At 41.0% G+C, this 25,736-nt stretch overlaps 1 protein-coding gene across 4 annotated transcripts; it reads left to right on the top strand.

The window, feature by feature from the left end:
* Positions 1-633: 633 nt before the first annotated feature.
* Positions 634-24,136, top strand: POGLUT1 (protein O-glucosyltransferase 1). Of its 4 annotated transcripts, XR_003681074.2 has the most exons (13): positions 818-973; positions 1,741-1,831; positions 2,951-3,094; positions 8,320-8,455; positions 9,427-9,500; positions 10,896-11,012; positions 15,742-15,801; positions 17,228-17,327; positions 19,030-19,088; positions 20,146-20,313; positions 21,043-21,099; positions 21,546-21,771; positions 24,047-24,136. XR_003681074.2 is itself a non-coding variant. In XM_055085148.1 (12 exons), exons 3-12 carry the CDS (start codon positions 3,000-3,002, stop codon positions 21,700-21,702), a joined length of 1,023 nt encoding a protein of 340 aa, XP_054941123.1. In that variant the 5' UTR covers positions 634-677; positions 1,741-1,831; positions 2,951-2,999; the 3' UTR covers positions 21,703-23,994. The 4 variants fall into 4 exon arrangements, 3 of the variants coding, with proteins under 3 accessions (XP_054941123.1, XP_028349178.1, XP_007106300.1); XM_055085148.1 differs by lacking the exons at positions 818-973; positions 24,047-24,136 and adding an exon at positions 634-677 and having other exon boundaries at positions 21,546-23,994; XM_028493377.2 differs by lacking the exon at positions 24,047-24,136 and having other exon boundaries at positions 21,546-23,994.
* Positions 24,137-25,736: the final 1,600 nt, after the last annotated feature.

Below are 25,736 nucleotides of genomic sequence, written 5' to 3'. Positions count from 1 at the left end.
AGTATGCCCAAAGTCCAGAGACAGCATGCAAGACACGGTACTAAGCTCTGTGGGTGGTGGTGTCAATCCCAAGAAACTCTTCACAGAGAGCTTGGGGTTTAAAGACAAGACTGCAAGAACGAATAAGCCGTTTCATTTACACTTTCCTTTATATAACATATATAGCTGTATACCTATACTGAACAGCAAAATGTTGCCCACTGTTTTTTTTCCTGAGTCACCCCAACTGTTATAAACTGCTATTACAAAGAGATGTGTGCTATATACTATCTGCAACCCTTTGGGGTCTAACAGTACTGTACACATTCAGGTGCTCAACAAATCTATGCTATTTAGTAAGAAGCAGTTCGAGGTTGTGGAAAGAACTACTAACCTAGGTTGTGCCGGTAACTGTGAATCTGTGGGCGAAAAACATATCCTCTCTGGCCTTCAGTTTTCTGGCTGCAGAGAATAAGATGTTTTCAAGATGTTATAAAATGTAAGAGACAAATATTACACATATTTTTCCTTGGGGATGCCATTTATTCATTCTCTCCTGGGATCAGATTTCACCTGAGAGCGCGCGCGAGACAGACGGAGAGAGATGGCTATATATGTGGATATGTGGATAGCTCGGCACTAAGCAAACTAGCGGGTCAGCTGCAGCCTGCCCGCACCGCACTGTGGTTAGCTGCGCGGTGGGTGCCCAGCTTCCCCGCGCCGCCTTCCCAGGGACACTGTGCGGCTGGCCGGGCTCGGGACCAGGATCCGGAGGCAGAGCTGAGCGCAGCAGTCTCAGCGCGGGGCGGCCCTCCGCCCACGTGGTGCGGCTCCACGGCCATCTTTGTGCGGGGCTGCGCTTCCGCCCGCTCGCGCTGCAGCCGCGACTCGGCGGTGGGTGGGCTGGCGATGGAGCGGTGGGTTCGCTCCCAGCTTCGGTTGTGGCTGCTGTTGCTACTCCTGCCCCCGGTGCCGGGCCGCCAGAAGGAGTCAGGTGGGCTCCGGACAGGGCCGAGCCCACCGCTGGGGCTCGGGGTCTGGCCCGGTCCCGAGGCGCTCTCCCGCGCCCCTCGCTCCCCGTTGCGGCCGGCGCAACGCTTGTGCTGTGGCCGCTGCGGGGCAGAGCTGGGCAGGGGGCACGGGGGCACCTCGGAGCGGAGAGTGCGTTTAGGTGTATGGCAGTGCTTCTCCTGCCCAGGACCCTGGAGAGTAACCCATCCTCCGGAACTGAGTGATAGAGGGGAGGGGAGGGCCATGCCCCTGTTTACACACAGCGGGTATGGCCCACGCTCGGCTACCCCGCGCCTCCCTAACACACTGGGGGATAATTCGTGTGTGTGTGTGTGTGTGTGTGTGTGTGTGTGTGTGTGTGTGTAGTGTTCTTAGTCCATTGCCAGAAGAGATGAAGGGAAGGTTAATAATGCCTGGGGCTTTTAATCGATCCTCTTTGTGGAGCTCAGTTTGATTAGTAAAAGTTGAGAATCCGTGTCAACAGTTTATCCATAAACTTCTGAGTGTCAGGCATTAAGCGTGGAATTTTTCCCATTTCTTGGATACCTGGCAGCCCGAGTAAAGGGGCAGATTTGACCTGAGTGCAGGAGAACTGTAGAATGAATCCTTCCTGGAGGTTCATTTCCACCAGTGGGATGAGAAGAGGGTGTCGAAAAGTTTTGACCTTCTGTTGGTTCTGCCTGCCTGCTGCTAGTGAATAAGAGTGCTCAGGGGTATTTTGTTAACCTTCATTTACTTCACTTTTTGAAGGTTCAAAATGGAAAGTATTTATTGACCAAATTAACAGGGCTTTGGAGATTTATGAACCATGTTCAAGTCAAAACTGCAGCTGCTACCATGGGTGAGTTCTTTTCTTTGACGTGTCTTTTAAGAATTTAGATCTTGTCAGGAGGAAATTCCCTAAAATCCCCAAGAGACCTTGGTTGCAGTGGTCAGAGAGCCAAGCATGTTTTGAGAGCAGACAGGGTCCTTGCAGTGGTTTTCTTATTTCTGGGGGATAAAAATACCCTGGGAGAGGAGAGGCCCAGGTGCCTGTTAACTCCTTCTGGGAGTTAGTATATGTACTTGTCTGCTCTCTCCCCTGGACTGAAAGCTTCTTGAGGTCAAGACCTATGTCTTATATTCACTGTCATATTCCTGGTGCTGGCTCTCAGTAAGTACTCAATAAATACTGTTGAAGGAATTAACATATATTTAAATGAATCGAATCATAAGTTTCTTGTTGGTTATCTTTAATGTATGCAAATTAGGGCTGGAGTGTGTTATGGTAGAAAGATTACTTTGAAATCAGCCTTGGGTTCTAGTCCCAGATCCAAGTCCCAGATTGGAGACACTTCACTTCTCTAGGTTTCAGATTCCTCATCAGCTAAATAACAGGGTCCTTTAACTCCTCATTATGTTATTATGTGATTCCTCAAAAAATTCACCTGATGTGTGTGATACTTACTGAAAACTTGCTATGTACTGAACTTTAAAAGAGATTCAAAATAGTGTAATTTCTGGTTACTCCTGTCAGTCATACATACTGCTAGAGTATGCAGGGTGGTAGGGGCCAAACAGACTAGAACATGGAACCAAACAGTGTCAGGCTGTAAGGCATAAACCATACCTTCTGTGAGATTCAAAGAAGTCCCCTTCTGGTCAGTGGGACTGCAGTGACTGAGAGGACATGGGTGTGGCATGAGAAGGAGGAATATGCATCAGGCCAAGGAGGGGCAATCCAGATGGAGGGAGGTAGAAGAGATATTGACTTGCTTTTTCCTTTTTGTGTCTTTGTTGTTGTTGATGTTTTAGATCACCTAAGGTGCTTCCAGGAAAGAGGTTGCTCATTCCTGCCCTCTATTCTTTCCCATAGCTTACTGTGTTCTCTAATACTAAGCCTAGACCCACAGATAGGAAGTAGGTAGAATGGTATCATTCTCTTGGCCTGCCTTCCTTGATGATTCCCATTCTTTCCCAGTGTCATAGAAGAGGATCTGACCCCTTTCCGAGGAGGTATCTCCAGGAAGATGATGGCGGAGGTAGTCAGACGGAAGCTAGGGACCCATTATCAGATCATTAAGAACAGGTTATACCGAGAAAATGACTGCATGTTCCCCTCAAGGTAAGAGCTATGAGGTACATATATCTTCTGATCTTATTGCATAAGGGCTTACTTGATACTACTCTTAATAGAGAGTCCAATGAAAGGGACTTACAGGTAAACCCTTCCTCACATTTCAGAAGGACTACAAAATAGTGACAAACTCTTCTGCTTCCCTGGGAATTTTTCTTGCCAACCTCTCTTCTCCTGTCTCCTATATCAAAGTCTGTCTCCTCTCTCTTTGTAAGGCTGGGGCACATCACTGATTGTACTGGCTGTGACTCTGCCCTTTCTCCTTCCCCAGATATAGTAGCTGCAGGAAACAGACTGATGAGACCTAGCATGAGTGAGCTGGGCTGAAGGAGGAGGAGAAGCATTGACTGATTGTCTGTCAGGGGCCAGCTACTATTCTAGATACCAGGTATTCAAAGGAAGGTGGTGGAAAAGCAAGAGAAATAACTGGTGCTGCAGATTACACAGGCTCCACTGGCCAGGACTTTAGGTGTGAGAGCTGAAGTTACATATCAGTGGGCTGAGGGCTGGCGGGGAGCAGGGAGGGTCATAGACTAAGCCTGGAAGTTGGCCTTAGGCAGCATTATGTACAAGAAGTGATAAACCTTCCTCTTAGGAGTGTTTTTTTTTTTCCAGCCATGCTGCTCGGCTGACCAGGGATCAAACCCGGTGCCTCGGCAGTGAGAGCACAGAGTCCTAACCACTGGACCACCAGGGAATTCCCAGGAGTCGTTTTAAAAAAAAAAAAATAAAACCTCTACTCTTTATAAAATCACAAAGTACAAAACCCAGAAGTTAGGATATTCCCTTAGTAAGATCTTTTTTCTAAATGATGTTATGTCATTACAAGTAAAATAAATGAGCAGTATTGTAAAAAACATGCATCCATTTGGTCATAAGGATTCATATTATTTGTTTGTAATAACAACTTTATTATAAACTAGTATACTTTCACTGTAATGTAAAATATGTAAAAACAATAACAACAACAACAAAATAAAGATCATTTAATATCCCACACTCTGAGGTAACCACAATTTTGGTTATCAAGTGTTGGGGCAAATAAGGTGGTAGTGGGGAAAATCACTGAGGTATTTTAAATAGACATTTGTTTCATTACTTGGAACAATAATAGAGACTTTAACTACAAATTATGAGCATAGAGGAATTTGTAATTTCTACAAATGAGAAAGAAAATATGAATATAGACATTGTTGGACTTTGAAAGCTTTTCCACTGTTTAATAGTTAGCTGAACAATCTCCAGATCAAATTAAGTAGTACTCTCAAAGTTTCTGAAAGGCACAGGGCTCTTATTCCAGACCCCAGAGCTTTTTGGTCAGAATCATGAGCTCTTAGAAATATTAGGAGAGCACAGGACCTTTCACTGACAATGAAAGGTCCTAATGTGTTGAAAGTTCCCTATTCCAACTATTAATACATATACAACTAAGGAAAATAGAGTTAAACAAAAGAGAAATAAAATGAAATATTCAGAACCAGTGTCCTTAATGAAATGGACACAGTTGTGTAATATCTCAGACTCTCATCTGACCAAAAGTAGTATCTTTCTAGGTCTAGATACTTCTACTTCACCCAGTTTGTGAAATATCTATGACATTTAAAGTATTCAGTTCTGAACAAAAGAAAATGTAAACTCAGCATTTCAAGGATGAGCTGAGAGATTTTGCTGAGGAACTGGAGCACCATCTAATTAACACTGGCGGGAGTTCCCTGGTGGCCTAGTGGTTAGGATTCTGGGCTTTCACTGCCAGGGCCTGGGTTCAATTCCTGGTTGGGGAACTGAGATCCTGCCAGCCATGTGGCTTGGCAAAAAAAAAACAAACCAGAAATAAACAAAAAAAAAACACTGGAGTCACATCATTTCCAAGGTAGAGAATAATAGTATTATTTAAATAATAGCTTTAGTGAAGTATGGTTGATATAAACTGCACATATTTAAAGTGTACAATTTGATAAGTATATATATAACCAAAATAACATATCTGTCACTACCAAAAGTTGCCTTGTGCCTCTTTGCAATCCCTCTCTCCCCCTTTCCCCGCCATGCCTTCCTCCCACCCCCGTCCTCAAGCATCCACTGATCTGCTTTCTCTCATTATAGATTATTTCCTAGAGTTTTATATAAATAGAATTGTACAGTATGTGAGAGAGTGCTATTTTAAAAGCTGAATGGGAAAGAAAATAAATGTTTCAGCTGTTACATGTAAATGTACTGCAGTAATACATTTTTTAAAAAACTTTTTAACGAGTAATTTTTTTCAGTATCATAGGAGTGTTACATGGATAAACAACAAGGTCCTACTGTATAGCACAGGGAACTATATTCAATATCCTGTGATGAACCATAATGGAAATGAATATAAAAAAAGAGTTTATATATGTGTGTAACTGAGTCACTTTGCTGCTGCACAGTAGAGATTGGCACAGCATTGCAAATCAACTATACTTCATTAAAAAAATTAATATTGGGTCTTCAGATATATGAATAGAGTGTATCTTTCCATTTACTTACGTCTTTAATTACTCTCTCCATTGTTTCATAGATTTTAGTATGTAGGTCTTGAATGTCTCTTGTCAAAATAATCACAGGGTATTACATGTTTTTGATGTTATTGTAAATAGTACTTTATTAATTTCATTTTCTATGTGGCCATTGTTAGTATATAAAATATGCTACATTTCTAAATTCGTTTACTAGTTGTAATAGGTTTTGGCTAGATTACTTAAAATTTTCTACATAGATGATCATGGATCTACAAATAAAGTCAGTTTAAAATTTTCTCTTCCTATTATATATCTTTAATATTCTTCTTGCTTTATTGCATTTGCTCGTATTTCCAGTAGTGTTCAAAAGAAAAGAAAAAAAAAGTGTTACATGCACATGGTAAAATATTTGGATAACTCAAAAGTATGTACAATGAAAAGGAAGTTTCTCTACCACCTTACACCCCCCTCCACCAGACCACTAGTCCCTGAGTCCTCCTCTCAAGAGACAACTACAATTACCAGTTTCTTTTACATCCTGCCAGAAATAATCTCTGCATATACAATTATCTAGATTCATCAACAAACTGGAACATGCTATATCTTCTGTTCTGCAACTTACTTTTCCTTTTCTTGTAACAGTAGATTTTGAAATTGTTCCGTAGGAGTAGATGGAGAACTTTCATAGCTGCATAAAAACCCATTGTATGGATTTCTTTATTGAGTCCTCTATCAATGGACACTTAAATTTTTCCCCACCACTCCCCACTCCACTTTAAATTTTTTTTTTTTTTTTTTGGCTGTGTTGGGTCTTCGTTGCTGTGCACAGGCTTTCTCTAGTTGCAGTGAGCGGGGGCTACTCTTCATTGCGGTGCGTGGGCTTCTCACTGCGGTGGCTTCTCGTTGCGGAGCACAGGCTCTAGGTGCGCGGGCTTCAGTAGTTGCAGCGCACAGGATCAGTGGTTGCAACCCTCGGGCCCTAGAGCACGTGGGCTTAAGTAGTTGTGATGCTTGGGCTCAGTAGTTGAGGTACGCAGGCTCAGTAGTTGTGACTCACGGGCTCTAGAGCGCAGGCTCAGTAGTCATGGTGCATGGGCTTAGTTACTCCACGGCATGTGGGATCTTCCCGGACCAGGGCTCAAACCGGTGTCCCCTGCATTGGCAGGTGGATTCTTAACTGCTGTGCCACCAGGGAGGTCCTCCCCTTTAATTTTTGACTAATGTAAACAATGATGCAGTAAACATCCTTGAACTTAGACCTTTGAGCACTCGTAAATATATCTGCAGGCTAAACTCCTAAAATTAAAATTAATTGGCCAATTAATGTGTTTTTAAAATCTTGATAAATAGAAGCAAATTGTCCTCCAAAGAGGTTGTGCCTGTTTACACTTTCACCAGCCTTGCATCATGTGCTCAGAATAGACCTCACACTCTCACTATGTATTATCAGACTCTTTGATCTTTGACAATCTGATTGATGAAAACTGGCATCTAGCTTCACTGGATTTTTTCTTTTGTCATGGTGATACTTAACTTTTTTATTGAAATATACTTGACATATAACACTGTGTAAATTTAAGATGTACAACATGTTAACCTGATACATTTATTTTCATATGATTGCTATTGTAGTGATAATTAGCACCTCTATCATGTTACATAATTATTCTCTTTTATAGTAGTGGGAATGATTAAGTTCTAGTCTCTTAGCAAGTTTGGTAATTATAATACCATTTTGTTGTCTATACTCAGTACGCTGTGTGTTAGATCTCTAGGGCTTATTTACTGCTCATTGTAAGTTTGTACCCTTAAACAACATCTGTCCTTTCCCCCAATTCCCCAGCCTCTGTTAAGCACTTTCTCTGTTTTTGTAAGTTTGGCTTTGGGGGCATTTCCTTATAGTAGTACAGTTGACCATCTTTTCTTATGTTTATGAACTATTGATATTTTTGGTAGTTATCACCCTGTGTATAAATCAATATTTTAAATCAGTCATTTTCATGCTGCCAGAAAATTTTGGTCAGGCCTTGGAATGTTGCCCCTCAGTATAGTGCTGGTCGGGACCTCAAAGGATGGCGCAGAAAAGTTAGCTGTCAGTGCATACTCACTTTTTTTCCAGAAATCCTCTGAGAATTCCCAGGAAGTCTATTCTGAAAGCAATATTACAGTCTTTGTGATTATATACATGGCACTCTTTCTGGCTTGCAAAACTGATTTTAATAGTGTTCTGTATTCAGGTTGAAGGTAATGAAAGGTTTCCTATCCTTCCTCTTAAACTATGAGACTTAGTTATGGTGGAAATAAAAATAATGTCTTTGTGAGATGCAAAGCCCAAGGGACACAACTAGGAAATCAGCTTTTCCAGTTCCTATCAAAATTTGTATCTTGCTTACTAATTAAACTATTCCGTGTAGGAGAAATAAAGAAACGCTGGGAATGAAAAGAGGAGAGGAAATGGTAGGAGTAGCAATAACACTCCCTTCAAACTTAGGATGATCTAGTTGGAAAATTTTATTAAGTATTGTAAGCTGGAGCAGCTTAGCCAGAAAAGATAACTGGCACCGTATGGAAGAGTGGAGTAGTCCTTTCAGGAGCATTGCTCTCAGGACACTTTGCAGGAGGCTGATGATCTGAACACTGGCTTGTCTTACTTTTAAAGTGTAAGTGGGACCCTGCCTTGTCCGAGAGCAGGCACTGCTCTGGTGAAGTTGTATTTCTGGTTGACAGGTGTAGTGGTGTTGAACACTTTATTTTGGAAGTTATTGGGCGCCTCCCTGACATGGAGATGGTGATCAATGTACGAGATTATCCTCAGGTTCCTAAATGGATGGAGCCTGCCATTCCAGTCTTCTCCTTCAGTAAGGTAAGTATAGGAAGAGCCATATGAGGGGATGGAGGGTGGTCCTCTAGCATATAAGCAGGAGATGACTGTCTGTGGCAGAGTCTGATGGATGATGGTGAGGATGAGGCCTGAGGTCCAAAAGTGGGTCTGTGTCCCTGTTAGCTTCACAGTCATTGAACGATAAGACTGAGGAGATGGGGTTGAGGACCCATAAGTGATGTGAGTAAGGTTGCTTGTGTCTATAGGGCTAGGGATGGAGGGTAGGGAATGAGAGAGGCCTGAGGAACCTCTAGGACATTGGAGGTGGGATTCAGAGATCCTAAAGAGCGTGGGAGAGAGTGGCCCAAGAAAACTTATGGGCTTGGAGTTAGGGAAAACCTGCATTCAAAAAAAAAGATTTGTTGAGCTTCTACAATGTATGTATCAACCATAGTATTAGGTATCGTCTGTCCGGCCACTGTATCCCAGGGTCCCAGCCTGGCTAACAGTGAGACTGAAGGTGCTAGATAACTTCACACAGTTTGCACCCAAGCAATGCAGTGAGGGGATATGCCTGTGATATCCAAGAGGAATATGTGAGGGGGTGATCTTTGGGTCTAGTTATGGAGAGATAGGAGTACTAGGACACACTTTTGGGCTTGGAGAACTTGGGACAGTGAATATCTTAGTGCTCAGGTTCTTGTGATGCTAATTGTTGTATTAGCAGGAATGGGCCTTCATTCCCTAGAGACTAAATATGAAAGCATTTGGGGGCAGGGATGGGGGGAGGCTAGAAGAGAGTGGATGAGAGATTCTATGGGAGAAGAGTGGGTTTAGGAAAACCCTCTGAACTTTGAGAAAATAACTCCATTTCTGATTTGGTGTCTCCAAAGCAGAGGAACTTTTTATCCCCACTTTTTCTTTATCACAGTTTACTTTCTCTCTAGACTTGTTTATTTCCTGTGTTGCAAGTGGGCTGAGGCCACATTTGTGTTGCATTTCCCATGGTTTAGCCTCATTTCTCAAAAGTGCTTGGTCCCGTTATTTCTCATGAAGCCCTCTCAGAAGAACAGATAGAGGCTCCCATGTAAGTCAGTAAGGACTTTGTGTTTATTACTTATCTGTTTTTTCTGTGGATAATAAGTATGACCATCAGTATACTAACTTTCCTTTCATCTTTAATTCCCTCCCTTTTTTTTTTTTGAACCAGTGACTCTTAGTTTGCAAGGGAGGGATTTTAGTCTGTCAGCTTTATAATAAATGTGCAGTTTCTTTTGAGCAGCTGTTATGCCTGAGGTGCTTGATAAATCACGTACCATTTTTTAAATATTTGAAAGAAGGCAAACAGCATATTGCATATGTAATTTCTATGGAAGAAACAGTAGAATTAGAGGCTTATCAGGGACCAGAATTTTAAGAGAAGTAACCATGTAAAGGGAACAAATGGTTTCAAACTTTTTTCAAAAGATGTGGGATAACACCCCCCCATTCTGCCCATCACTACTTTTGACCCTGATCAAAAAAGAAAAATAACCAAAAAATAACTCACAATTTATTGACCAACCAATGTGAGCTCAGCAGTGCCACAGTAATAGGTAATACTAACACTTATTAAGTATTTACTTTGTGTCAGACACTGTTCTAAGTTTTTTACATATACTAACTCATTTAATATTCAAAACAAGCCTATTAGATAGATAATATTATTGGTATTATTATTTATCCAGTTATAAAGGTAAGGAAACTGAAGCATAGAAAGATTAAGTAACTTGCCTAGAGTTGGAAAGAGGTGGAGTCAGATGAGCTTTCTCAAGAGCCCACACTCTCAACCATTGCACTATATTTCCTAATTCTTGCTCCTAAAAGACCTATCTAGGAAATAACTAAGAACTGGTAAGACAGTATACACTCCAAGTGTAATATCAGTTAAAAGAGGAGACAGCTATGTGATCATTCAGAATTGGGTATATTATTTCCCTAAACTAAAAACTCCAACAGTGTATGTCCTCTAGAAAAACAGAACTTTGGGGAACTGGAAACGTTGACCTTTAGTGTGATTTCATATTCTGGGATTCAGTCAGCCCATGAATTTTAACCCATGGTCTTTTTTTTTTTTTTTTGGCGGTATGCGGGCCTCTCACTGTCGTGGCCTCTCCCTTTACGGAGCACAGGCTCCCGTCGCGCAGGCTCAGCGGCCATGGCTCACGGGCCCAGCTGCTCCGCGGCATGTGGGATCTTCCCAGACCGGGGCACGAACCTGTATCCCCTGCTTCGGCAGGTGGACTCTCAACCACTGCACCACCAAGGAAGCCCCCCATGGTCATTTTTGCCTTTTAGCATCTAGAGTCCAGACTAGGGAAAATATATCTTTGACACTATAACACTGGGGCAAGGCCTTTTCCAGATCGCGTGGCGTGAATGCAGTTTGCTGCTGCTTCTGCTCTGAGACTGACTCAGAATAACCTCTCTGTTTCTGTCGAAGACATCAGAGTACCATGATATCATGTATCCTGCTTGGACATTTTGGGAAGGAGGACCTGCTGTTTGGCCAATATATCCTACTGGTCTTGGACGGTGGGACCTCTTCAGAGCAGACCTGGTAAGGTAGGTCCTTTAGAGAGGTTTTATTTATCCCTCTTTGTGGGTCGTCTTGAAGTAAACAGTAAAGTATAAACAATTAATTTTGTTTAAAAGGACTAACTTTTAAGCTAAAAATGAAAGACAAAAAACTATAGCATAAGCAATTTTGTATGTGTATAAAAATATTTACATATCCATAGAAAAAGAGCAAAAGAACCTACCCCAAAGTGTCAGCAATGCTTCTGTGGGAGGGATTCTAGAAGCCTCTTCTTCTTTAAAGTTTTCTATACTGTTAAGATTCTCTAAATAAGAGTGAGTTACTTTCATAAGTAGGAAAAAATGAATGACCATACTGTGGGGAAGGAAAGGAAATTACTTGGAAGCACATAATTGTACTTTATAATTAAGAGCTAAGTCCTTCAGGCAGGGATGGTGTGGGCATAAATGTCCCATAGGTATCTCAAGTACAAGCTTATTCCAAATACTCTCTAATTGACGATTGAAACCTGCCTTGGCCTGTTGACTGTATCCTGCCATTATTTCAGAATTTAGATTGTCCAGGTCATCAAGCTGTAGGTACTTCTTACCTAGCTACATTTTACATGAATGATTCCAACAACATTGGTACCTAACGAGCAAACTTCTAGAAACACACCTGTCTAGGTATTCTCTCAGATGTAGGGAAAGCAGTAGTTTAATTCAACTTCATTTTCACAAATATCTGTCTGTACTATCTTACCTGTACTAAGTGTGGCTGGAGATTTAAATGAGATGAAGAGAAAGTCCCTTCTCTGGAGAAGCATATAAGGCCGCAGTCCTCAGTGGCAGCTAGAGCCACTGGGTAAAGAAACAAGTATATTATTCAGTAGGTATAATTAGGAAGTTATTTTTTAAGATAACGTGGTCTCATACTTCATAGAACTGGACCTGGAAATTGTTCTTGTCCAACTCTTTATTTCAGGGATGAGGGAATTCAGGCTCAGAGAGGTTAAGTGACTTGGTCAAGGAACCAATTTAGACCTGAAGTCTAGGTTTCCAAGTGCATTATTCTCTTCACTTGACTAGTTAATATTTCCTATGTTCTCTAGACATTGAGACCATCATTTCTTACTTAGCATTTCATTTTGAACATAATTTTGAGAGAGGGAAAAATAAAAATGTCTTTAACCTTTTTTTCTCCAAGTTATTCCTGACTTTAGTTTTCTAATCCTTTTTTTGTTTTTTCAGGTTCTTGCAAATACCCTTTTCACACTCTTCTGTCTTTTTGTAGCTCTCTTCCCACCTGCTATACATCTACTTTGTTTTAAAAATCATTTTAAAAACAATTTTTTTCTGAATATGAAACCTTTACACGCTCATAAAAATTTATAAATGTGTCCAACCTAGGCAACTTTTTCCCCGCTTATTGGTGTCTTAGAAATCTTTCCATGTCAGTACATATGAAATGACCTCATTATTTTAAACAGTTGCATGGTATTCCATCGGATAATAATTTAATTTATTGTGTCCTTTTATGGACATGTAGGCTGTATGTGTAATATATGCATAATTTCTTGTTTTCTGGACTATTTGAGAATATGTTGCATACCTTATGACCCTGTACCCCTTAATACTTTCATGCATATTTCCTAAGAGCAAGAGTGTTCTCTTTTATAACCACATTGCAATTGTCAATTATAGGAAACAATATTAATTTAATACTTAGTTGTCCCAATAATGTCCCATAAGGCACATTTCCCCTCCAGTACAGGAGCCAATCCAGCATCATGTATTGTATTTAGTCCTCATGTCTCTTTAATCTTTAATCTGCAGTAGGTCTTCAGTCTGCCTTTCTCTTTCGTGACTCTGACATTTTGAAGAATACAGGCCACTGAACATTTTTGATACAATGACACTGAACATTTTTAATAGAATGTTCTTCAGGTTGGTTTTGTCTATTTCCTCATGATTAGATTCAGTTTATGCATTGCTGGCTCAGATACTTACATAAGTGATTTTGTGTGCATCCACCTCTCATTAGAGATGTTAATTTTGATCACCTGGTCAAGGTGTTACATCAGGTTCCTCTACTGTGTAGTTACCGCCCTTGTAAACTAATAAGCAATTTTTAGGGAGATAGCATATGTTTTAAAATCTAATCTTAAGTGAATTTGTTTTTCTTTTGATACCTTCCCCTTTTATTCTTCAATTGAATCTATTCATGATTACAGAATTGCAATTTTATTTTTTAGAGCCCTCCATTCAGAATCTCTAGCCCCATGATTTCATTTCTCACCTTGAAACTTTAGTAATCTGCTTGCTTATCTGCACTGATGTCTGCCTGGCATTTTCCTGTTTTTATAAACTTTTGGGAGTTTGTCCCCATTGACTTACTTTTCACTCTGTGGAAGAATTCAGTGTCCCTGTGGATTTAAAGAATTCACTCTATGGTTAGCGGAGGGGTGCGGTTATAAAAGAGGGCTGGGGCAGCACCAAGCTGTGATGGCCACTGTTAGTGCTTGCCGGGAGACAAAAGTCCTAACATGGGTCATTTGAGGGGTGGGTAGGTGGGTAGGAAGAATGAGGGAGAGAGAAAACAGAGATGATACTTGGTTCAAGTCTGTGTCTGCGGCTTTCCCCAGGGACCAAGGAAGTTTATACTCAAAATTTCAGTATAAATTGATGCATTTTTTGTAGGGTAGTTTGGCAGTATATATGAAAATGTAAAATGTGTATATCCTTTGACCCAGCAATTTTACTTCAAGAATTTATCCTGGGCTTCCCTGGTGGCGCAGTGGTTGAGAGTCCGCCTGCCGATGCAGGGGACGTGGGTTCGTGCCCCGGTCCGGGAGGATCCCACATGCCGCCGAGCGGCTGGGCCCGTGAGCCATGGCCGCTGAGCCTGCGCGTCCGGAGCCTGCGCTCCGCAACGGGAGGGGCCACAACCGTGAGAGGCCCGCGTACCGCAAAAAAAAAAAAAAAAAAAAAAAGAATTTATCCTAAGAAGATAATTAGACGAGCATGCAAAAATGTGTGTACAAGGATATTCACTTCAGTGTTGTTTCTTAAAGAAAAAAGTTTAAAACTACCTGAAAGCCCACCAGTAAGGAATGAAGTGAATTACGACATGGTTATAAAATGGAATACTGTGCATGAATGGAAAGTAAAGGTAGCATAGGACTTAAAAACAGGGACTCTGGGTTCAAACCCTGGCTCTTATTAGCTGTGTGACTCTGGACAAATTGCTTAACCTCTCAAGGGCCTCAGTTATAAAGTAGGGTTAATGAAACCTACCTTGTAAGGTCCTGAGAGTGAGTTTATATTATATAGCACTTAGAACACTGCCTGGAACATGGTAATTGCTATATAGGTGTTGGCTCTTTTTATTGTCTATAATATGTCCTAATAAGAATGTTAGCTAGGAACGTGCATGGTATGATCTCTGTTATATAGAGCAAGGTTTTTCAATCTTGGTACTCTTGATGTTTGGGGCTAGATCATTCTTTGTTGTAGGGGGCTATCCTGTGCGTTGTAGGTTGTTTAGCAGTATCCCTGGCCTTTGCTCACTACTGCCAGTAGCAATCCCCTAGTAGTGACAATCAAAAAATATCTTTATATATGGCCAAATGTCCCCTTGGGTAGAGGGGCAAAATCACCCCCAACTGAGAACCACTGATGTGGAGAGATGACTGGAAGGAAATTCTTCACTGAAACGTTAAATTGTTAAAAGTAGTTATCTGTGGGTGGGGAGATTCCAGATGAATTTTTTTTACTATTAGAATTTTATATAATGAGTATATACTATTTTTTTCATTAAAAATTAAAAAACTAAAAAATCATAAAACTAAAAACCCCATTGCTATAGTATTTATATTTTGGTGGGAGGGAATATGAGACAGAGAAATAGTTGGACTGGAGAATCAGGTAAAGATGATCCAGCAAGAAAGGACTAGAAGATAAGCCAGGAAAATAGGAGCAGTGGTCTCACCTGAGAGAAAATGGGTAATGGGACACTATTTGAATCTGAAAAGTATCTCTACCTGAAAAGTTTATGTCCTAAATCTCTGCATTACAGCAAGTAGCTCACCAATCCCTCATTAACTCCAGTTCAGTCCAACCCCCTCCTTTTTCAGAGGAAGACGCTACACAAACTTCTGTGAAGGGTTCCTACAAAGTAAGTTAAGAATGATGCATCTGTGGACTAGCAGTTTCAGCAAGGAAGGCTGGCTGCGGTAATGGGTACTGAGACCTGAGTTTCAGGGACTTTGTCTTTATGGAGCACTAAGTACAGTTTTGGGGATACCAGGTGCTTTGCAAAATCAGACTAAATCTGATGATAAATCTTATGCATCTAAAACATGAAGTCAGGAAGTGATTTGTTTCCTTGCCCTTAATTCAATTTCTGATATTTTCTGCAGTTGTCTTTGCCTGTTAATTTTATCAATAGACTCTATTTAAAGTGGGGAAGAAATCCTCATTGTACTGAATTAAATAGCCCTAAACATGTCACTTAGTTTTGGGAACTTTTCTTTCAATGTTGTTAACTTATTTACCAAACCGTAGATTTGCAGATATTGCTTGCTAGCATCTCCATAGGAATGAAGTAATAACAAAAGGGAACATAATGTTATTTAGAGCTTTTTCTTTTAAGTAGCCTGGATCAGACTGATTTCAAATTGTAAAGATCTCAACTAATCTTCAGAAATGGTTCAAAGACATCCTTATATAGTTAAGGAAGAAACATAGAAACTAATGAAATCTATTTTTAGGTCAGCAGCACAGTGGCCTTGGAAAAAGAAAAATTCCACAGCATATTTCCGAGGATCAAGGTGATTATACTTTCTGACATTTTACAAAAATATTCTTCCAGTTAATGTGCAAAATATAAGTAATTTTGAGGGTGTGAGGAACCCTAGTTTAAAGAGAAAGCTAAGATAACTAAGAAATAAACATAGAATCACAGAATTTTAGACTAGAGAAGAACTCAAAGTATTTGTCACTCTAAGTTGAACTGAAATTCAAAGAAGTAAAGTTCATCTGTCCAGGCATTCAACAGACATTTACAAAGTGCCACGAGTGTGATGGGCTTTGACTATATATAATGCTGAACAGAACAATGAGTTGTCCTCTTGCCTGAGAGATTACAGTTTCCTAGGAGTAGCTTATGATCTTACCCACAGTCACTCTGCCGCTTAATGGCAGAGCGGGAACCATCACCAGCTTTTCTGACTGCCTTTTTCATCAGACCATGTGGCTGCCAAATAGTGGTGGAAGCGCAGACTGAGACTGGTGAAAATGGAGAGGGAAGCAGGGAAGGAAGGGAGGAAGAGGGAAAGAGAAAAGGTTGGGGAAGGACCCTGTCCATGTTGTTCAGCTCCATATCCCCGGTGCTAAGAACAGTACCCACCACATAGGTGCAGAATGAGTATCTGTTAGAGAGATGAATACAAAAGAGAATGTGAAGGGAGAGAGTTTTGCAGTTTTCTCAGAGCATCCTTGTCCGAGGTCACAGCCTCTCTTCACTCGAAGTGGACTTCAGCCCAACAGCAACTGCTTATGCTTCCTTATCAACCTCTCTGGTTCTCAGATCTTCAGATCACAGATTCTTAACGTGGGATCCATGTGTGGACCTCAGGGGTTTTAGGGATTCCTTGAAATTATATGGGGATATGTGCATTTTTCTAGAGAGGGGGTCCACAGTTCTCATCAGATTCTCAGGGGGTCCATGACCCCTCAAATGTCAAGACCATCTGCTACTAGGACCATAACCAGGACTTTTTCTACATGCAGTTTTCAGGTGTTTGAGCCTTTCAGTTTTCTTTTTAATTTAAATATTATACTGGATTTTACAGAGCACACCCCACAAAGGTCACGTAGCTATTTTGGTGCGTGGTGATTTCCTAGTCACACAGCCATGAGTACCAGTGATTAGAGGTTACATGAATCTTCTAAAAGGGAAATAATTCCCTGGGATGTGGCTATAGTGCCCAGAACAACATAATCCTAAAGACTAGAATGCAAGCAAAGAATGGCCAAATACTCCCCTTCCCTGAAGGGTAAAGTGGAGAACAGCCCAGGACCTCCTAGTTGCTGTAGGATCTAGTATCCCCCTCCTCTTCTATTAAAGTAACCAATGAATTGTCCATCTGTGTGTACGGTCTTTTCATTGGGTCCGATTACTGCTTACCTTTCAGAGATTGGGAACAGTATTGTGGTGTAGGACAAATAGTTTTATGTCATGTGTTTCTTTTATAGGACAAGTCCAGAACGAGATCCTCTCATTCTTCTATCTCGGAAAAGTCCAAAACTTGTTGATGCGGAATACACCAAAAACCAGGCCTGGAAATCTATGAAAGTAATCACAAATCATCTGACTAGAACTACAGCAGTGAACGTTCTCACTCAAAGAACATTGCCACCTGGGTAGAATTTCAGATTAGGTTTCCTCTCAGTGGTGGGATGAATATAGAGAAAGTTCCATGGACTAAAATTAGCATATATGTAAATTATTCTTTTTCAAACTCACATTGCTTTTCTGGCCCATATTATGACTTGTATTTTATACAATTTTGAAGGTTTAAACAGAGGTCACAAACTTTTTATGTAAAGGACCAGATGGTAAATGTTTTAGGCTTTGCAGATTCTAGAGTCTGGGTTGTAGTTACTCAGCTCTGCCATTGCAGTGTGAAAGCAGCCGTAGACAATATGTAAACGAATGAGCATGGCTGTGTTCCAATGAAACTTTATTTATGGCACTGAAATTTGAAGTTCATGTAATTTTCCTGTGTCATAAAATATTCTCTTTTGGATTTTTTTCCAACCATTTGCAAGGTAAAAATAATCTTAGTTTATGGGTTGTGTACAAAAATAAGCAGTGGGCTGGATCTGGCCTGTGGGCTCTATGTTTGCCAACCCCTGGTTTAAACCAGTGGTTCTCAACCCTGACGATACAATCCAACCAGAGAACTTAAAAATGAATAGAATGAATCATAATCTCTGGAAATGGCATACAGGCATCTTCATTTGTTTAAAACTCCCCAGCTGATTCTAAGGTGAAAGCAATGACTGGCTTCTTTGGTTTGAAGTCCATCTCTATCCTCTTAACTATTTCTTGCCTTATTCAAAGAACATTAAGCCCTAAATGTCCTCATCTGAAATTTCCATATACCATATGAGGATGATACGAGAAAAATGTTTAAACTTCTTGTCAGAAAAACTAAGTAAAAACTAAGAAATACTAAGTAAAGCTGCATGTATTTATCACGTGACTGCTTAATTCAAACAGGAGCAAATGCAGTATAAGAAACTTTGTTAAAAAATAAAAATATGAAAAATGTATCCATTCAGCCCAGCATCTACTATGGGAGGCTGCAAAAGCAAACAAGACTTGTTCCCCTCATCGAGTTTACCCTCTGCTAAGGTGGCTGGAATACAGATGGGGGTCTCAAACTCCGATACCCCCAGGGGCTGCAGTAGTGAGCAGAAGAGAGTGCTGAAGTTCCAGTCATTGCTGCCCAGGGGAATAGGAGCTCGCTTTGCCAAATCTTCCTTTTTTTTTCCCAAGAAAAGTTGGAAATCTGGGTTTTTGTAAAAAAGTACCCTACCACCTATAAATGTTGGCAGTGGTTAGAATATTTATTTTTAAATACTTTGTGAGTTCAACAAAATCTGTGTGTGAGCTACACCTCTAAGCCCACCAGCCACCGTTTGTAACCTCCTGTGCCGTATGATTTACACAGAGTGAAATGTGCTGCAGGCCATGACCTCTGAGTTCAGGGGATTCACATGGTTCCAAGGGAGCTTAAACTCTAAAATCAGACGGAACCAGGTTGAAACCCGAGCTCTTCTACTTAGGGCCATGCGACCCTGAGCAAGTCTCCCAACTTATCAAAGCCTTGGCTGCTTCATCTATAAAGTGGGATAATCATGCCTCCAGAGTCTGTTTATTATGACTTAAATGAGGTCATGTTGATGAAATGTTTAGCAATGCTTACTGCACAGTGGTCTTCAATAAATGCTCCTACTCCTAGTATTAATAACTTCCTTTTCACTGAAAGGATACCTTGGGAAAGCCAGCTGCTAAGGATGTCCATCTTGTGGATCACTGCAAATACAAGTAAGACTTTCAGAACTCCTGACTCTCCTAGTTTCCCTATTGTTTTGGAATAGCTTCACTTTGGGTGAGAGTTTTAATACTAGGGTCCAGCCGGGGTTTGTGAAAGTCACATTAATTCACTTAGCTCTTATTTTCTCAGAGTCTGCTGTGCACAAGGCTCTGAACTAGGTTCTGTGGGAACTGTGGAGACATGAAATGTGGTCCCTGCTTCCAAAGAGCTTGTGTGCTTGTTATCAAAGGGATGGGATTCCTTCTCTCCACACCCTGCCCAGCCAAGAGCTGAAGTTAGATCAAGTATTTATTAGGTTATTAAAAACAATTTATGGTCCAACATGAATAAAGCATATGTAACTATTATATTTAAATGCCAGGGCTAAGGATTATATGCACAGGTAAAACCAGGTCCGGAGGAGGGCCATGGGGGGATTCAGAGAGATGAATGCTGATTATACTGCACAGTGGGAACTATAGGGTAGAAGCAGCTCTGGTTGGAGACAGGGGTACATGCATGAGAAATGCTGAAAAGAAAATGTTCTTTTCTAAGTTAGCTTTTTTCCAGGGGGCATTTCTTTGAAGATTGATTAGGTATGCCTGGTTGTCTTCTCCAGATTTCATAAGAGGGACTAGGGAACAGGGCACGCCTTTGACCAGGTAGGGCACCCTATGGGAAAAACAAGGCTTTGGGAGGCCATGATGAGTTCGAGACTTTAGGCCTAGAAAAACTTGTAGCAAAGGGTGAGGTATTGTTTCCATCTGAGCCCTGTATCCGCTGTACCCAGCACCCAGCTGCTGGCCCTATCAGTCTCTCCCTGGAGAAAGTATCCCTCTTTTCCCCCTCACCCTGATATTCCCAGGAACAACCTCTAACCCCTGGAACAACAAGGAGTTTATAGAAACTTCACAGGGATATGCTGATGTGTCCTTGAAGACTGAAAATGGAAAAAGAAAGGAGAGGGGGTAATAAAAGGAAAGAAGGGTAAGAGGGAGTAAGAAAAAAAGGTCATATTTGTGGAAGTAGGCATATAGTTTCAAGTATATTTTGCTCTTTCTTTTCCAGGTATCTGTTTAATTTTCGGGGTGTAGCTGCAAGTTTCCGGTTAAAACACCTCTTTCTGTGTGGTTCACTTGTTTTCCATGTCGGTGACGAGTGGCTGGAATTCTTCTATCCACAGCTGAAGCCGTGGGTTCACTATATCCCAGTCAAAACAGATCTCTCCAACGTTCAGTAAGCAGCTCTCCCCCAAGCAGAGTTTCCGATGACTCCCACAATCTGCCCCTAAGTCCCCAGCCATTTAAGGCATTTACTCCTGATGACTTTTTCCATTGAAAGCTTTTTATTTTTCTTATTTGGTTCTCAAAGATAGTATTGCATTATTATCCAACTAGGCTGAGTGGGATTTAATTTTTAAAAGTTCTCTAATGCTGATTCAAAATGTAACATTCAGACAGTATGCAGTGAAAAAGCTCTGATCTCTCAAAGACTAGAGATATGGGTATTCAGTTGTGTTATGTTGTCAAAAGGACTTTCAGATACAGCATGAAAATTGACCTCAGTGAAACTGAGGCAAATTTCCTCTCATGATGGGAGGGGCTAGGATGAGGAATGGAGAAGGGCCAGAAACGTAAGCTCAGTGCCCTCTTCTGGGGGCCACAGGAGGGAAATTTTTTTCTTTACTATTGATTTTTGATGTGTATCATTGAACATTTCTCTATTTTTCCAAATACGTTCCGGAACTACAACAGATTGTCTTTCGCCTATGTGTGAGATATTAGTTGCTGCTGCTGTTGTTGTTATTTTGTTCCTGTGAGGACCTGATATCTTTGCTTTAAAAAAGAAATAATTCACCATCCACATATCTAGAGATTAACTATAGACCTCAATCTATGATCTCTCTGACTTAGTACTAATGAGCTTGGTCTGTATTTCAGAGTCTAATAATTCTTTCCATTTTAGGGAGCTGTTGCAGTTTGTAAAAGCAAATGATGATGTAGCTCAAGAAATTGCTGAAAGGTAAGTTCTGTTCATTTTTCTTTTTCCACTTTATCATCCCCATTTTGCCTGAGCTAATGTCATAAGAATGCTGTTACCATGGTGATACTTGAATTTCAGCCTCATTATACAGAGATGATCAGAATCAAAGCTGTCTTGGGGGAAAACACATATTCACATACGTCCCAAGCCCATCCTTTGTAGAGTTAGACTGAAATGTTTGAAGTCATTCAAGTACTGTTTCTGAGGATTGGCTGTTTACATATTTGTTTTTAAGAAAAAAAAATCATGTCTATTTCCAAATGTGTGTGTGTGTGGATATGATGGCTATAGAGTTGGTTCTGAAGATCAGAGTTAATTTATATAAAGTACTCTGAACAGTGCTTGGCACAGGTAAACACTCAAATGTCAGCTACGAGTATTATTCAATGGTGTGTTTTAAATATTCTTGTTAATCTTGTCTCTAGGGGAAGCCAGTTTATTCTCAACCACTTGCAGATGGATGACATCACCTGTTACTGGGAGAACCTGTTGACTGAATACTCTAAATTCCTGTCCTATAATGTAACAAGAAGGAAAGGCTATGATCAGATTATTCCCAAAATTTTGAAAACTGAACTCTAGTAGTCATCATCGAGCCATAGTCCTTTCTATGGCAGCAGATCTCAGACATCCTCTGGTGAGAAGCTCACTGTAAGTGTGACACCTATGCTTTGGATACTATTACCAAGGCAAATATCTGGTTTTCCCTATCATGCTGCACCAAGAGCAACTTTCGAGAAAGATCCAAAATGTGTTTAATGTAGATATGAAGCAGCTCAACACTTTGGCTGAATAAGGACCAGAAATCATGAGATATGGGTTTTGAACCCGATTCTGCCTTTCATTTTCTTAGGACCAATCACAGCTTGTGCCTCAGATCATCCACATGTGTATGTCCCTCACTTTGGAACTGACTGTGCCCATGGGATGATGCCCTTTGTCTCATTGTTTGGAGTACAAAGTCAATCATTTGGAACTAGTACAACTCATCACCGCAGTTCTGCAGTTATTCTACATTTGATTTCTGTCGCTGTATTTTAATGTAGAAAGCCCTGTAGGGTTTGTGAAAAATACTTGGGGATTATTTCCTGAAAGGTCTAAGGAAGCAGTAGTGTGCCATGCCATGATGTAGGAGCTCTCTTTTGTAAAAGCCTAAACTCTTTGGTACTCAGGAGATTTCTATAAAGCCACGTAGAAGGGGGCCAATTGCATGGGCAATTTTTGCAATTGGATTTCAAGTTCCCTTTTTGTACCTTCACACCCTTCTTTACGTTCTCTTTCAAAAAAAGAGATAAAAACCTCTTAATAAATTTAGGAAATGGTCCTTACTTTTTAGAGGAATTGTGCATAAAACAGCATCTCTTCCTCATTCTTTACACGCCCTTAATATTTTTCCTCCTTGAGTTGGCAGTAGTCCATGCTTGCAGGGATCTCAAGGAGTCTTCATGTGTGAAATGGTGTTAAGTTGGGAATTTAGAGCATTCAACTTTAGCACTTACTTATATAGGAGATGTTCGTTTTAGTGCACATCCATGTTGGAGTGCCTCCTTTTCCCTTTTTGAAAAAGACATTTGGATAGTAGTTTAATCTCTCAGGCTGTTCTCCCTAACATAGTTGAAAATGAAGAAAAAATTTTAGATTAAAACCCATATGGGGCTTCCCTGGTGGCGCAGTGGTTGAGAGTCCGCCTGCCGATGCAGGGGACACGGGTTCGTGCCCCGGTCTGGGAAGATCCCACATGCCGCGGAGCGGCTGGGCCCGTGAGCCATGGCCGCTGAGCCTGCGTGTCCGGAGGCTGTGCTCCGCAACGGGAGAGGCCACAACAGTGAGAGGCCCGCGTAACGCAAAAAAAAAAAAAAAAAACAACCCATATAGTCTATCCCTGGTGACACGATGGTTAAGAATCCGCCTGCCAATGCAGGGGACACGGGTTCAAGCCCTGGTCCAGGAAGATCCCACATGCTGCGGAGTAATTAAGCCCGTGCGCCACAACTGCTGAGCCCGTGTGCCACAGCTACTGAAGCCCACACACCTAGAGCCTGTGCTCCGCAACAAGAGAAGCCACCACAATGAGAAGCCCACGCACCACAACGAAGAGTAGCCCCCGCTCGCCACAATAGAGGAAGCCCGTGCGTAGCAAGGAAGACCCAATGCAACCAAAAAAAATCAATAAAATAAATAAATTTATAAAACAAAAAAAACAAAAAAACCCATATAGTCTGATGACACAGAACCATCCTTGTCCCTTAGGCCCAAACTTTCCACAGAGAAATCAACTCTTTTCCTTTGCCTTTTAAGAACTGTTTGGTATTAACTGGTTTCAAAATTAGTAAATGTGAGATTCAGTTATATAAAATCACGGACTTTATTCCACTTGTGAAACGTGTTTGGCCTTTTAAACTCCCTTTCACAAAATTGTCAGCCTACGGACCTTCTTAGAGGACCTTCTGGTAAGATCATTGCATAGAATAAGGCAGGTGTTTAAAGTTGGATTTTTTTGAGTATTAAAAACTCATGGGGACTGTGTCCTTAGGTGCTATAAGTCTGGCAATAAGCAGTCCAGATATCTGAGTTGTACTGTGGTTTTGCCTAATCAATAGGAGGCCCTGGTAGATATTATCATTCTATTTTAATTTTCTTCTCCCTAAACTAGGAGCAAAATTTTCTGTCCTTTGGATTAGGAGCTGAAGGTGCATTTCCCTGGGAGTGTTTCCTACTTTGCTTCAAGATCCAGCTCAAGCATCATCTTCTTTCAGAATCCTTTTCATTCCTCTAGGCAGTTAGAGGCTATCATAATACTTTGCTCATGCCTATATTATATGATATCACATTGCACTGTAGTTATTTGACTGTTTCTTCTACTGTTCTGTGAGCTTTTCATGGGTGGGAATCATGTTTTACTTACCCTGATTTCTCCATTATCCAGCACAGTGCCTCACACAAAAGGATGCACAGAAGAATGTTGGAAGGATGGATGGATGGATGAATGGATGGATGGATGGATGGATGGATGGATGGGGACAGCAGGCTTAACTAAATCCTATTTACAGACTGCCCAGACGTTGACTTCAAGGGGGACTGGACAAGACTGTAAGAATTGGATCAATGCAAATTCTCACCTGCCCTTTGAAGAGCTTATAAGAACATCTTTGTATTTAAGTACAGCAAATGTTATTCAGATTTTACAGTTAGTTGTTTACTTCTGCGTAGATGGTATGAAGATGGTGTGTAATGACATGTAAAATGTATGGTTTTGAAAATAATTTTTATCTCCATAACTTTTGAAGTTGTTGCTGTTGTTTGTTGTTAATACTGTCTGGGTCTCAAACTTACCATTTCTGCCTCAGAGAGCTAGAAGCCACACTTTTCTTCAAGGAAAGAAAATAATTGAATTTATTTGAGTGAAGTGGGATACTTGGATAACACAAGTAATGATTTTCCTTTACTTGGGGAGTATCATCTGTGTGATGTTGTCAATGTGCCACCTTATTCTGCTGTTACATCAGGTTTTCCTAACGGAAAAGAAAAGAAACCACCTCTAGCTGGTTTAAGCAGAAGAACTTTTTAGAAGGATATGAGGGCATCTCGAAGTAGTTGGAAGGGTAGAAAGCAGAGCAGTTTCAGGAATATCAACAAGGGTTTGGATAGTTTCTGGAGTGCTGCTGTGTGCAGTTCCAGAGACTGCCAGGCTGTGTCTCTCAGCCCAAAATTCCCAAGAGAAAAAAATTTAATGGGCTCCTTTGGGTCAGTTCTAAAGAGGATAGTTCCCTACCCTTTACCCCTGCACTGACTATGAACAAGAGCACACACAGATACATTAAAAAACCATCTTCTCATGCATCTAAAGATGCCTTCACTTAACGTAATCCTACTGCATCCCGAGGTAAGATGTTGTGGGTGAAGCAGAGGGGTACAATTACAAATCACTCATTTAATATTTATCAGATACTTCTTGAGCATTTACTGTGCACAAGCAGTGGGAGATAAGAAAATGTTTACAACAGGCTCCCTAGCATGAAGGAGCTCTCTAGGTGAGATGATAAAGTAAAAATAATATGAGAGGCTTCATAGGCAGAAGGTGATTAAGGTGATATGAGGCCTTAATCATAAGGCCAATTATTCATAAAGACAATGTGGATGTGAAGTTTAGAGGGAGAAGAAATTTCTATCTGGTGCAGATGGAAACTTCCCTGGAAGTAAAAACTGAGTTACACTTTGAGGGATGGTTAAATGAAGTGGTCCTTGGAGTTCTCAGAATTCATTCTCTTTACCTGTGGTAACAGTTTATGTCATATATAATATAATATAATGTAATATATGTAGCAAGGGCAGTACCTGGTGAACCTAGCAGGGAAAGGGAACCTTCTGCCGCCTGGGAGAAAATTCATGATGGGGGGAGAAGCTACTGGGTTCTATGAGCAGAAATCAGCAAAAGGTCTGAGGGTAGAATAGTGTGGTTCCAGGCACACTGTGCTGACTGCACTGAAATTTTCCCTTGATGCCTCTACTGTGGTGGCAATTGCACATCCTGGGGAGGAGTGAGCCACGTGACACCTTTTGGCTTACTGTTGCTCTGAGACCCTTCAAAAAGGCAGACCACAGAGCAGGGAGAGTAC

Source organism: Physeter macrocephalus, chromosome 1 (assembly GCF_002837175.3).
Source record: "Physeter macrocephalus isolate SW-GA chromosome 1, ASM283717v5, whole genome shotgun sequence".
NCBI classification, from domain to species: Eukaryota; Metazoa; Chordata; class Mammalia; order Artiodactyla; family Physeteridae; genus Physeter; species Physeter macrocephalus.
The sequence above is the reverse complement of the archived record's forward strand: the minus strand, read 5'-3'. Positions and strand labels throughout refer to the sequence as shown.